The sequence below is a fragment of the Drosophila elegans genome, unplaced genomic scaffold (genome assembly GCF_018152505.1).
Source record: "Drosophila elegans isolate 14027-0461.03 unplaced genomic scaffold, ASM1815250v1 contig_183, whole genome shotgun sequence".
Taxonomy (NCBI): domain Eukaryota; kingdom Metazoa; phylum Arthropoda; class Insecta; order Diptera; family Drosophilidae; genus Drosophila; species Drosophila elegans.
In genome coordinates this window covers 8,583,676-8,597,713 of record NW_024545550.1, presented here as the reverse complement: position 1 = coordinate 8,597,713, position 14,038 = coordinate 8,583,676, and the positions used below count along the sequence as shown (strand labels likewise).

Below are 14,038 nucleotides of genomic sequence, written 5' to 3'. Positions count from 1 at the left end.
TAGGACTTGTTTATATCCAGTGAAATAAGAAACCATAACTCATAAATTTTGAGTTAGCTTTCTATCACTTTATATTTTTTAAATTTACTTGCTTGTCAATTCAAGTGAATTCATGCAAATTATTTTATATGCTTTATCCCTCAGACTTAAGCTGGCCAACAATGGCGTGGCGCCCAAGTACGTGGCCGTCTGGTCGAGCGCCCTCACCAACACCAAGTGTCTTCCAAACAGTCAATTCGCCGTGCAGGTTTGGGGCGGCAGCACCTGGCAGGAGAACTACGATCTGCTGGACAACGGCTACAACGTGATCTTCTCGCATGTGGACGCCTGGTATCTGGACTGCGGCTTCGGCAGTTGGCGGGCCACCGGGGACGCGGCCTGCGCCCCGTACCGCACCTGGCAGAACGTCTACAAGCACCGGCCGTGGGAGCGGATGCGCTTGGATAAGAAGCGCAGGAAGCAGGTGAGCATTGTTATATTTGTCATACTTGACATTTTGAGACGATCCCTCCAAAAAACCAACCAAAGGATCCGTAATACGATTTAAATTGACAGTTTGTTCAGCATTATTTATTTAAAAAGCCTTTATTATTTTTACTTTTAAACAAAATTAATACTGTTTTTACTCAAACTATATATATTTAATGAAGCGATTTTGGATAACAAATAAAACTATTTGCTCTTGCCTACAATTTTTTGAACAAATATCAAATCCATATTGGCATATTTTAATTAATAATCACTTTTGCAATATTTTGTAGGTGCTGGGTGGTGAGGTGTGCATGTGGACCGAGCAGGTGGACGAGAACCAGCTGGACAATCGGCTGTGGCCGCGTTCGGCCGCGCTGGCGGAGCGGCTTTGGAGCGATCCCAGCGATGACCACGACATGGACATAGTGCCGCCAGATGTGTTCCGCAGGATCTCGCTGTTCCGGAATCGCCTCGTCGAGCTGGGAATCCGGGCCGAAGCCCTATTTCCCAAATACTGTGCCCAGAACCCGGGGGAATGCATTTGATATTACCTCTAAGAAGTAAAAGTAACCTCCTATGATCCCAATCCGCGACTCCTCCCGTTAGTTAGTTGATAGTCTAATTGTTATTTTATACGGATACCTAGGCTTCGTTTTGCAGGGAAGCAGACGACTGTTTGAAATGGTTTCTGGCATAAACCATGACTCGAATTTCGTTTTCATAGAAGAAACAAACATAAACACACACCCATTACTAGTACAATCCATTTCGAATTATAGCGCACATAAGCATTGCAGTTGGAACAGAACAGGATGGTGGATGGTGGATGGTGGATGTGGCCAGAAATGACCTAGTAGGGAATCAAGTTGAGGTTGACATGCAGGTGACGTTGAACATTAGTGTTCATAGACTTAGTTGTAGATTTCATACGCATCAATTCACATACACAGACATAGGCCTATGATATATATACACATTAATAAGTAGCCTTAGATGATAAATCACGATTGAGAAATTACAACTTTTTGATATTTTTAAAAGCTTTATTCGCAGAATATTAATTATTAAGTTTAAGGTGACATTAAATGATCTTTTACTCTTTTTTAACGTTTCTTTTCATTTCGTTTAGTTTCCTTTTAATTTCGCGTTGCCTTAAGTTAAAATACGTTAAATTACATTTTCAGTGATATAAACAATGTGACCTTAAGAATCAGAAAGAAAACAGAAACTGCTTAATGAGTAAAACTTAGAATTAACATTAACAATTAATCGTTACGAACAATTTTTGCACGCATTGGCACACTCGACTAGTTAATTAGTAGCTAATTCAGAATGTACACTAAAAAGGGGGGTGAAAATTAATGGGGTATTCACAGTTTTGTTTGGTTCAATATTTGGAATGATTAATAAGATCCTTGTGTAAGCAACTTGTTTTCGTACTTAAGATTTTGCAACAAAATATCAGAAAACGTTAAACCTGAATCCTGAATCTACCTTAGTTTAACCATTTCTGCTGTAACTCCAAGTCACTCTTGAAAATAAACTACAAGTCCAGTCTAAACATGATCTCTTTCTTTGTGGGCATAGCTATTATATATCTTAGTAGAGGAACTTAAGATCAGAGTTAAGGAGGAAATGCCAGACACTAGCTGCTGCTTTACTTGTGAGTTTGGAGCACTCTGGTTGATTTTATCACACTTCAAGGTTTATTTTGCTTCCAGCTGAGGACAAATGCTGTTCGTTCCTTCTGAAGAAGCAGCTTTTTTATGTGCCTTGTCAGTTTATTTGGGTAAATCCCAAACAAGACACAGAGTGTATACTTTTCGGACAAAGTGGTCTAGATAAATGCCCCTTAAGGTACATAAGGCCTAGACAAAATCTGTGATATCGATGCTGTGGTAGCGTTGCAGAGATCCCAATCGCGTGTGTGGCGAAGGACGGAGGCAGATCACGCATTCCTCCGTGCTGAAAATCAATTGTGATTAGTAACAAGTAACAAGAACAACAGAATGGTAAAGAATCTGGGTGTTGGTTTATAAAAAATATAATACTTTAATCCGAGCGCCTAGGGTGTGTAGTAAACTATCATGCAATACTTAATGACAAAACGATATGCTCTACATGTATGTTTGGGAAATCTCTGTGTCGTATACATATTTGTGTGCACTGTTCATTCATAGTGTCCGGTGGGCACTGGACTTGTTGATGTCAGTCTACAAGAAACGATAAACGGAAAAAAGAGGGAAAACCCAAATCAGAATGATACGGAAATAAATAAGTAAGAACATATAAGAGATATCGAAGACAATCATGCAGAAAACATATACAAATCAGGTTTTAGATAGGAAACTGTGTTAGTAATTTAAGCGAAGCGAGTGCAATTTAGTTCGTGGAGTAGGCGTTTTGAAGGAGAAGAAAAAGCATATACATGAGCATTGCGTATACGCACCGTAGACTTTCGGTTCGCGATCTCAGCGAGTAGTCTTTTGAGGCGCGATGCCTGAAATGGAAATTTTAATTGGTTAAATGACAACAACAGCGAACGACGACGACAACAACAGCGAACAACTAAAATAGCATTAAAAGTGCAAAGTGTAAAGCCAATATGTCAGGAGCCGGGTTAATATATATTGTCCAACAACAACAATGCGTTAGAATGCTTAAATGAGTGCAGGTGCAGCCATCGATGATTGATTCCCAATTGGTAAGCCCACCTGCGATTCTTGATGGAGCTGTTGCGGTGGATGTTCCTGCTCTCGCGCCACCGCGTGAGTCGATGCCTCAGCGTCTGGCGCACCTCAGAGTTTAGGAAACAGTAGAACAGAGCCACAAAGAAGCCCTAAGAGGGAGTATTTTAGATAAATTAATGATTACGAATGTAAGAGTAGTGCCATACATACCTGTGTGCTGAGAAGGAAGGCTCTTATGGCCTCGAAGAGATTACGACTGATTCCCTGTTCCGGGCCAGTGAGCACCACCAGATAGGTGATCCCGAACAGAGGTATCAGCACCAGTAGCGCCTTCGAGGCCTTATAATACTGCCGCGTTTCCAGCGTGTGCGCAGAACGCAATTTAGTGATGAGTACCTGGAAAATGAAAAAAGCAAATTATCAACTTGGCCATGCTAAAAATCGTATTTGGTAGACTCACCCACATGATGCGTATGAGAAATACTAAATTAACAAGCAAGGCCACTGAGGCGGGTCCCTTAAAAATCCAGTCAATATGAGATTCACGCATCCAGGCGCACTCAATATCCAGCTTTGAAAAATCACAACCAATTTAGAGTAGTTCAAGAATACTAAATAGAATATATGGCCTACCCCATTGAAATGCTCATTCTCGAGATGTGGGGCAAATGTCTTGGCAATGGACCACACCAAAATGCATATGGCTGGACAGCCCCAGCCTATCAGGGCGTAGGTTATAAAGCTAATGTTATCGCTGGAGAACGTTTGCACCACCAATGTGTACAGATAGAGGCCTTTATAAAAAGCGAATGATAAAAAAAATCAATTCAATAGAAAAACCGCCTTTGAACTCACCCTCCACAAACATCCAGAAAAAGTTGGTTAGGTAGAAGTATTGATACATGATGACCAGCGTTATGCAGCCAGCCTGACTAGACTCTGTGGTTATCTGAGCAAATAATTAAATTACGGGTAGGGAAAAAATATGCTTTCATTTGACGTACCACTTGCAGAAATAAGGTGAGAATCCACAGGAGGGCTGAGGTGGAATAGGCTACGAATAGATTCGCATGAATGGTGTTTCGAAGACAACGCAGATCTCTACAAAAATGACAATTTTTTATTTACGGCATTTAAAATGTTAAAGACCTAAACCCACTTAAAGCTGAGGAATATGATGAGGGCCACCACCAAAGTGGCAAAGCTTAGGAAATAACCACAGGTATATATAATGGCCGGCAGATCGACATTGGGTGAAAAATCCGGCACTACGGGTATGGAACCCGAGTTCTGGTGACAGCGATCATAGTCCGAGTAGCGATCCCAGGTGCCATTTGCGAAACAAAAGCGTGTGGCGTTTTCTAAGTATACAAAAGCACATTACTTAAAGTTGATATATCAAATATTAAATACACACCTGTAGTGTCGTAGTGCACGCCCTTGAATTCCTCGAAACAGGGTAAAACAGCCAGGCTGCCGGCATTTGTGCGGGGCCAACACAGCACCGAATCGAATGAACTGGGGCATTGTAAAATCTGTAAAAACAACAGACCATTTCGGATTACGAATACACAAGGATTGGCTAAGAAAACATAGCTAGGTAAACATTGTTAACGATTTAATTCTGATGTGCCGCACAGTAATTAAGTTTCCCTTTTTGGCTGCGCTCTATAAACGAACCTGACCTAACTCAAAAAACCATTAAATCAGAGTACACGAGATTTATGGACCAAAACTGGCACAATATCTTGATGTCTACTCCTCTGGTCCTGTACTTTTATAGCTGTGACGCATGATGTATAAATGTTCATATACAAGATTTTCTTTTAATCAATTGAATTTCCAAATTTTATACACATACACAGTGTATACCCAAAGAAAAAAAGCCATCGCTTTATTTATATATTTGCAATGGCGTGCTAAACAATTTCGTACAGACGGATATACAAAGTATATAGTAATGTTAAGTATACGACCGGGCGGCGATTGTTTACCCAGTCTAGTTCGTACCGCCAAATTAATCGCGGCAGGTGAGGGCAGTGTTATAAAAAGAACCTCCATTGATATTTTTATTGGCCTTATCAGGTGACGCCGAAAACCCGAGACTCGATGAAATCTTTCTTCAAAATTGTCAATTATTTTATGGCTTCTACTGATAAGCTAAAGCTTTTGTGACAGCTAATGCGATCGGACTTAGCCACGCGACAAAATGAGCTGTCAACGAATAAGCCAAACACAACTGGGAACTCCGGCAATATTTGTCTTTGCACTTCTTATTCACGTTTATTAGGCTCTTCATTTGGTCACAGTCATGAGGTAAACATTATGACAGTTCCAACGAATAACGGCCTTGAATTGCTGTGCCACACCAATTTGATCATGCATTCGAGGTAAACAAAAACGCCAGAATGCAGTCTCAAGTGGGTTGCCTTGGGCTTACTAATGTTTACAGCCAAGAGGAATACATAAATAAATCTGTGCTGCATTTTCCGGAAATAAAATGCAGCTTAAATATTTTCAAAAAAATTTATCTGAAAACTATCAGCAGTTCAGTCGCCAGTGCTTGCATGTTTTGGATTTTAAAACCCTAGAGATTGACAGGCGGATGTATTGAAGGCAATTAGTTTGAGAAACGAGATTGATCAATTAGCGATTGAGATTAATTGGGAAATGTATTCGTTCTCGAAACAATGGCTAATTAAAGAATATTTATAGATTGGCTTGTTTCTTATTTTGATTGCCATAAAAAATGTTTATTATTCAATTGAAAATGATGAATGGTTGTAAACATTAAGATTCCCGTTATCCAGAATCTAGATATATAAAAAAGAGAGGTTGCATGTTTTTTTGTAAATTTATAAAACATATATATATATGTATTTTAAATTTAAATACGTTTTGGTAAAATGTATAGCACTTGGGAGTTGTGTCTCATTAGAGGGATAGTGTTATCAAATAATAATAATAATTATCTGCTAATTGAATCGTTTAAATATAATTATACATTTCAAATTTCAATTTAAAATAGATAAATAAAGTCAATCAGCTTGAACATCTTATAGATTCATTTAATTACTGAGTAGTCGGATTGACATATATACATTGCGATTGCCAATTAGTAAAATGAGGGTGGCACTTGTGCCTCTTTAGAGAAATTAATAATGTTTTGAATTACATAAATGCTAATAGAATCGTTGAATTATTATTACACATTTCTGAACGCATTTAAAAGTGTGTAACTGTAGTCAATCATCTGGAACATCGTTTAGATTTTTTACGGCTTAGTCGGGCATTAAATTAGAGATGCCAATTAGTAATACATATTGTTAAAATAAGTGAAGCACTTGGGAGTTTATGCCTCTTCAGAGGGATTAAGCGCCGGCCACACAGGACTCACCCGCTTGCCGCCAGCTGTTAATGCCTCCAGGTCCGCCTGTTCCTGGCACTGCTGCGTGCGGTTGTGCAGCAGCGCCCCACTGTGCGGCTGCTGCTGGGCGCCAATTAGGGCGCTGGCCCGCTGCAGCATGTCCAGCGAGAAGTTGGCGATGACCTTGGCCAGGTCCTCACGCGAGGCGTCATCCAGGCTGTCGACCAGAGCCCGCAAATCGTCGTCGGCCATGTGGGGAAACCAGGAGCACACGGACGATGGGCGACGATGGTGCAATATGGAAGACAGCAGGAACCTGTCAGCGAGGCGTCTCCGCTCCTGAACTCTGCCACTCCACGGGCACTTTCTCTCTTCGCCGTGCGATGCGCAATTAAACGAATCTGCTCAAATAAACCGAGTGTGGCTGGGTGCAAACGAGAACAAAAAACATACATTTCTTTATCAGTTTAAGTAAAGAGTCTTGGCCACCGAAAAAAATCAGATACCAAACCATGGAACCCAGAACCCATTACTTAGGACCCAAGAAGAGCCTCCGTCTGCTCATATAGACATATAGATATGCTATATATTGCTTTATATTATAAAACACTTTATTTGCTTGCTGGTTTAATATTTCGGCTGCCATGACTCATGAAAATATAGAGAAGGCCAAAACTCAAGGGTTGTGTTGATTGACGGAAATAATTAAAGCATCACATATGTATATACTTGCTAACTAGTAGATAATTCACCGAAAAACACTTAATTTCTTCGAAGGTGAGTTGTTTTCGTCTTCTATGTTAATGTATACAAGTTATAAGAATTCTGTACAAATAGTACATGAGAAAATCACGTGCCTGGGCCTTCTTTATGGGGAGTGGCTCAGATTAAATGTAGATAACTGCGCCACAATCTTTATGGACAGCGGACTGGGTTTCTGATGGGTAACCGAAAGGGCAGGAATGAGGTGGAACATTTTTCCGCTGCAAATACTCCGTAATTGAACACTTTATATGGCGCACGGAACGAAAATCGTTCCGGACCGTCTGTCATTATATTTTGGCCGCACACCCCGCACCCCAATTACAGGGTCTCCCAGCCATTAGATCCCCATTAGCTGCAATAATTTTAGTTGCTCGATAATGTTTGCTGTAAGCTGTCGTAATGGAGATTGCGAAAATAGTGATAAGCTTTCCGATTCACACGGGTGAGAACTGGGTTTTTAAGATACTTGTGCCTAGGTACAATTTGTTGGTACCTTTTTACTTACCAAGGTACATTTTCATTTACCTTTAGAATAAACTATGTAAGGTAAACTAAACTAAACTATCTTTATTTAAGTGCAACTTTGAAAGGAATCTATTGACCTAAAAATTATTAATTCATCAAAAAATGTTAATTAACACATATATTTCTTACCTCACCATTTTTATTTATTTTCGCCTAGGCTCAAAAAACTAGTACCTTTACCAACACGAATTAGGGAATACCGTAACTTAAACGAAACTGATTAGGTTGATAAGTCACCTGGTCAGGAAAATTATTAATAGTTTGCTTTTATACAATGTCAGAAGTTCTGTCTTTGGCAGTTATGAATTTCGAAAGACATGTGGGCTTATTACTCTATGGAACATATAAAAACTAAAGGTCACGCATAGCCATTACATTGAACAATTAAGCAAGAAAGTAATTAAACTAGTACGACGGCCGTAACTTTATCTGTTAATTGTGGCAGGGGAGGCTGTGACAGATGTGTATGCCAGGTGCATGTGCGTTTCCACCTGGCAACGTGCTGTGTACCTGCTGAATGGACGGGGACCCTCCTTCTCCTCCTCATTGCCGTGATTAAAACAAAGAGTGTCAAGTTATTTATTAATGAACAAATACCATGGCAGCGAGCTGTTCCCTGGGTCGCCGACTCATCACATCTCATCTCATCTCATCTCATCTCATCTCGACTCGACACGACTCACGCACAAAGCTTTAACCGCTTTAAGTGCGGGAACCAGATGAGCTGATGGCCAGGGGCTTTGTCAATGTCAACTCGGGGAATGAGATAGCACCGGCATTTGGGCCCTGCATATGTTCTGGCCATATCTGCGAATGTCAGGGTTGGGGGCTCAGTTGAATGGGCAATCTTGGCCATGTCCGACCTGCTAATTACGCTCTATAAATAGCCTCGCAACAACTTTGATCTCTGGCACGGTGTGGGAAATTCCAGCTGCACCTGCAACACCTGCTATCCAAAGAATTTGCCTAAGAAATTCCAAGTGGGTGGTTTCCTTTTACCTTTTGTTGTTACTCGCTCTCTCGTGAAATTTTATCTTTAATTTTGTCCTTTAAAAGTAAAAAAGTGTGCCAAAAATTGCTCATATAACCTTTTAAAGAAGATTACCCACATTTTTGTTTTTTAATTCCATACCTTAAACGAATTTAAGCCAAAAATCACAAGATGAGCAGCCCCACTTTTTAAAAAAGAACTCCCACATATTGGTTTCTATTTGTAACAAGGAGAATTTTTAAATTGGAATGTGCTTAGCCAAGAAGCTCAACAGATTAGTTATCAAATTACAATAAATATATATAATAATAAATATGTTTTCCCTGTGTAAGGATTCAATTAAATTGAAAGCGGATCCTGGAAATGGCCTCCTCCTTCACCATCTCAAATATTCTTTCACCTCACTCCCTTTTCCGTGTGCAAATATTTGACTTCAATCCCGAAATGGCCAAAAATCTGGCATAGAGAAGTCGTCATGCCACAATCTTAAGCTCTCCATCCAAAAAAGAAGCAGCGATTTATTTATGAGCTTGGCAAACAAGCGCATTTTTTGGACTAGCGCGTGCTTGTGGTTATCGCCATGATAATGATCGTGATCATGATCATCGCAATAATCAACATCCATGTCATTTGGAGCCAATGGAGGGGCAACTAAACTGGCCTTAAATGCGCCACAATAAGACGCCCAGCAGTCAAATAAACAATTCAAATGTTTGACCAATGTAAATAATAATAGTGTGCCGCCTAGTCAGTTTTAGCCCAATCGTGGGCATGTCGTGTTTGCCGCTGGTGCAACAGGGCGTATGCCTAATATTCGCTGGCCACTCGCTGCACACTGTTCTCCAATTCGCTTTTCTTTCTACTGCTGCTCTGATGATTTATGGAGTGTCAAAACAAATGAAAATTAATTGGCAATCGGCATGTGGGCAATAGGAAAGCTAACGAAGACGGACATGCAATCCAAAACATGCGCGGTAGGCCCTCAAAGTCAACCGATTAATAACGACCATGGTGTTGGAATTCCAAGAATACCATAATTCAAGGAACTTCCTCATTATTTAAAATGTATTACTTGGAAAACATATTACTAACAATAATTACGAATAAATTAATTTCTCAGAACCTGAAAAAATAATAAGAAATCCAACTTTTCAAATCTGTAAACTTACTCAATAAATACCAAAATAATTGCATTTATCACTGAGTAACCTATAAAGTTCTCCACGAGATCAGGGGAACACCATGAATCGAACCATTTCCCAATGTATTTATTTGTTACAAGAAAAAATTAAATTAAATCCATATACACAAAAATAACATCTATGTTTGAATAATTAAACATTTTCTCTGAATTTTGAAAAAATTTCTTGGCATAATAAAAAAACACACAGAAAAAAACGCAAAAGTGAAAAAAATATTAAATTATTTATTCTAATAAACATCGTTAAATTGCTAATAAAGATAAACTTCCAATATCAATCTTAAGTTTATACATATATACCTAAACCATATTCAAAATGAACGTAAACATGTTGCAATACATGAATTGCGTTCAGTGCAAAACTATATTCTCTTCATATCAATTAAAAGACCCAAAGCCAATGCCTAATGACAGTTGGCCTGCGTGATAAAAACCACGTAAATGAAATGTACTGAAAAACACGAGCGGTAATAAAAATAATGGGCCAGCAGGAAGGCGGAAAGAAGCTTTATGAATGAACGAGCCCGCCCAGCGAAGCGTTTAGAAATGAGAAGTCAGAAGTCAACGACGGCGTCAGCTGGCGGACAAATCAAATCGAAACGAATCGAATCGAATCGCATCACATCGCTCGAATTAAATCGAACCCAATGGAATGAATGGCAGGCGCATTCAGGCGCTATCATATCGATATTTATGGTTTTGGCCCCGCTGAAAACAAATAATGGAAAGATGCCGAGCATCGTCATCCGCCGTCATTCATATCCTCTTGACCATCACCCCGTGAAACAAGGCAGTCTAAGGCCAAGCAAAACACACAGACACAAACACAAACACAAACACCCACGCACATGCACACGGACTTGGGAAAAGTTTACAAATTAAAAGAAAATTGAAACGAAACCAAACACAGCCAGCAGAATGGGGCACATGGCGTATAAGCAACGAGGAACAATATCAAGCATACGCTGCGTTGCCATACGACTTCATTTCATATGCTTACTAATTTTATTGGCTTACAACGGCATAACAGATTCTCAAGATGCTTTGAACTCGCAGGACGCGGGACTGTGGAAACGTAAAGTTGTTTAATGCCCTACACCCAAACAGAAAGTTGAATAAAGTATATATAAAAATGAAACAAAAATATTTCCCTTTTCATTTGCAATTTTCATACAAGTTGGGCAACGGAGCTGCGGGCATTTTATTGCCTGTTGCATGGCAGGTAAAGTAAGGGAGTCAGGAGTCATGGAGATACACATACAATCTCGTGCATTATAATGCCACCCACTCAGGGACGCGCCCAAATACATAAACATGATGTAAATTTAAAATTTCATGAGTTCATGTAAAGTTTGTTTTATCTGTTTTATGGCAGCAGTGCCAGGGGCACTGGCTGCAAAAGGGGTAGATAGAATCAGATAAAGATACAGGTGGACTGCCTGCCAGCTTCATGAAGAGCAAACTACGAGCAGCTGCTGGTGGAGCAATCAATACGTATGAGAAAACTCAATTAGCTATCTGCAATATTCGCTGTGCAAACAGCGGATTAAAGAGGAAACATAGACAAAAATATCTGAATAATTGACTTTAATTTGCAGCATAGTGTGATCGGATGTTTGCTGATGAAAAAAAAAAAGTTGATTATAGGATACAATTAGTTTTTCTTAAATGAAAAATAAATTGTGATACATATTTTTTGATTGTATTTAAACTAAGTAAAATAAATCGTTTACCTTATACTAATCTGATCCTAAAACGGTTTCCGATATGATATTGATTTTGTTTGATAACGAAACAGCTAAAATCAATCAAAATCGATATGGCACTTAACTTACAATGTTTTTCTTCCTGTGTAAAGGTGTCTGACAGTTGAATAGGAAGGGGAACATGAACTTAAAAGCCAATGGAAAAAAGTCAGCCAGTTCCAAAAACACACAAAGTGCATTTAGAGTTGGTAGATTGAACAAAAGTCTCTTGAAATTGGCGCACTTACACTCGAAAGCCATTTGCTAATTTTCGCCCATCCCCCAAAAGTTTTCCCGCACTTACATTTCCCCATTGTTCCGCCGTCTTACAATCGAGTATAATTAAATTTTCGTATTTACTTAACAATTCATATTCGAGAGTCGCAAACAACTTGTGTCTCGAACGCACTCTGTTATTTTTACTCCCTGTTTACCTTTTGGGGAAGGCGACCTAATGAATGGGGGAGTGCGAGTGGAACTGGCGAATATAAAGGGTGAATATAACAATTGTTTATCTTTGCTCAATAGCAATAGCAACAACACCGTGTGGGCCTGGGCTTGGTGCAGATCTGAAATATGCATGAGAGAAGAATTTTGCAATGCAGTGAGGATGCAGTGCCCATCCTGCCGGATAAGAATTAATTAAAAAATCCCAGTGCAGGATGCAGGAGACCGAGAACGAGTGGCCAGAGGGCGGGTATGTTGTACAGGAGGATGCAAACAGGACATGGTGTCCCCCAAGCACCTCGAGGTTCTCTTTATCCGGGAAAACGAGTCGTAAACATGCAAATGGAGCACAAACATTTGCATATATGAGATAAAATCAGAAAAAGGCTAAACTAGTAAAAAAACATAAAATAATCGTATACAGAGAAAACAACCATTATTAGTTGGATATTAATTAATCTAAATGCAATTAACTATTTTTAATGCAATTTTGCATTATTAACTAAGTTCAATGGCTAATATTATTATATTCAACCGATTAAAATATATATTTTTTATAGAAGTCAAAAAGTTGTTGGTTTGACTTAAATTCTACTTTAAGTTGCAATGATTTAAGGTAAATATATACATATATATGGAAAACATATTTTTTGAGTAAGCGGATTAAGTCCAATATCGTCTTATATATGTTTTAAATAATCTTTAAAAGAAAACTAATTTTGATTTTTGAATGGCCATCGAAAACACAATTTATCCAATTAAATCAAAAATGTTGATTTATGCTTAATATATATATATATATAAATGGAGAACATATTTTTTGAGTAAACGGATTAACGGCTAAGTCGAAGATCGACCTATAAATGTCTTAAATAGTCTTTAAAAGAAACCCAATTTTAGCATGGCAACCAAAAACACAATTTAGCCAATTAAATCAAAAAATTGTTTATGTAAATTCTGGTTTTTGTTGTGTATCATCAAAAAATATATATGGTATATTGTTCCCTGTGCACGTGGCCCTCCCCCTTTCACCACGGTAATTTGTTTTCGCCTTTTGTGAAGCTGGCAGCGGATAATCCGACGGCCATTGAGTCTAATCAGACGTTTATTCTTCAATTTAAAGTCTATTTGCGGACTTCTCCATTGTTTGCTAATGGGAGCAAGCTGCTAAGTGATCATCGCCACTTGGGTTTTGATTTGGTTTGGTTTGGTATGGTTGTGTGGATTTGGAACCAGTACGCCTCCCATGGCGCTTTTGCGGAATGTTTTTATGGCCCCGGCAGTCCGGCAGTATTTGCCCAATTCATTATGCACCGGCCGAGGAATGGATCTTTTGGGATGTTTTGGATCGTTTTGAGGGTCAGGGTTCCACGCTCCCCCTCACTGCTGAATCCGCGAATTAGCGACCCACCTCTCACTCACTTGGTGTTTTTCTTTTTGCTATTTTGCACCTCTTTTCTTGTACAGAGCTTTAAACGTTTATCGCCTTTTTATCATTATCATTTGTTTGTTTGCATTACTTAACACGCACGCACGATCGGAATGACACATTTTATAAACTTCAGAACACGTTTAATTTTAGATGACGCCGAAACTACTTCCCGAAAACATGAAAACACCAATCCGAATCGAAAGACTAACCAGAATAACAGCGAATTTAAGTCGAATAAATGGAATTAAGCCTGCGGCGCTTGTGGTGTTTTTTTTTTGGATGCTGCGCTCTGTGCGAGATGGCGAGATAATCGGAGGAGCATCAGCCGGACCGAGATTACGGGTAGTCCAAAGTGACACGACACGGCGATGAGACGGCGGCATACGCGTCCAAAGGCGGCCACT

The 14,038-nt window shown here is 39.4% G+C and overlaps 2 protein-coding genes across 8 annotated transcripts in view; one reads left to right on the top strand and one right to left on the bottom strand.

The window, feature by feature from the left end:
- The window catches only part of LOC108144412 (probable beta-hexosaminidase fdl), a 20,290-nt gene extending 18,258 nt beyond the window's left edge, over positions 1-2,032 (top strand). For both annotated transcript variants that reach the window (XM_017269258.2, XM_041707770.1), the window contains exons 5-6: positions 145-463; positions 762-2,032. In XM_017269258.2, coding sequence (XP_017124747.1) covers positions 145-463; positions 762-1,016 — 574 coding nt within the window. In that variant the 3' untranslated portion in view covers positions 1,017-2,032. The remainder of the gene's footprint in view (positions 1-144; positions 464-761) is intronic.
- Positions 2,026-14,038, bottom strand: LOC108144414 (diuretic hormone receptor). 6 transcript variants are annotated; one of them, XM_017269260.2, is made up of 12 exons: positions 13,614-14,038; positions 6,559-6,952; positions 4,579-4,696; positions 4,321-4,522; positions 4,166-4,262; positions 4,017-4,110; positions 3,795-3,955; positions 3,622-3,732; positions 3,372-3,557; positions 3,186-3,310; positions 2,921-2,971; positions 2,026-2,436 (listed from the first exon to the last, which is right to left on the bottom strand). In XM_017269260.2, exons 2-12 carry the CDS (start codon positions 6,778-6,780, stop codon positions 2,340-2,342), a joined length of 1,464 nt encoding a protein of 487 aa, XP_017124749.1. In that variant the 5' UTR covers positions 6,781-6,952; positions 13,614-14,038; the 3' UTR covers positions 2,026-2,339. The 6 variants fall into 6 exon arrangements, with proteins under 6 accessions (XP_017124749.1, XP_017124750.1, XP_041563706.1 ...); XM_017269261.2 differs by having other exon boundaries at positions 13,625-14,038; XM_041707773.1 differs by lacking the exon at positions 2,026-2,436 and adding an exon at positions 2,504-2,684.

What these genes read in the sequence shown, in the direction of transcription:
- LOC108144414 (XM_017269260.2), bottom strand. Translation starts at nt 6,780, where the DNA reads ATGGCCGACGACGATTTGCGGGCTCTGGTCGACAGCCTGGATGACGCC. An exon ending in TAACAGCTGGCGGCAAGCGG is followed by an intron (nt 4,697 to 6,558) that starts GTGAGTCCTGTG and finishes TTGTTTTTACAG; the next exon opens with ATTTTACAATGCCCCAGTTC. An exon ending in TCGCGAACCGAAAGTCTACG is followed by an intron (nt 2,437 to 2,920) that starts GTGCGTATACGC and finishes ATTGATTTTCAG; the next exon opens with CACGGAGGAATGCGTGATCT.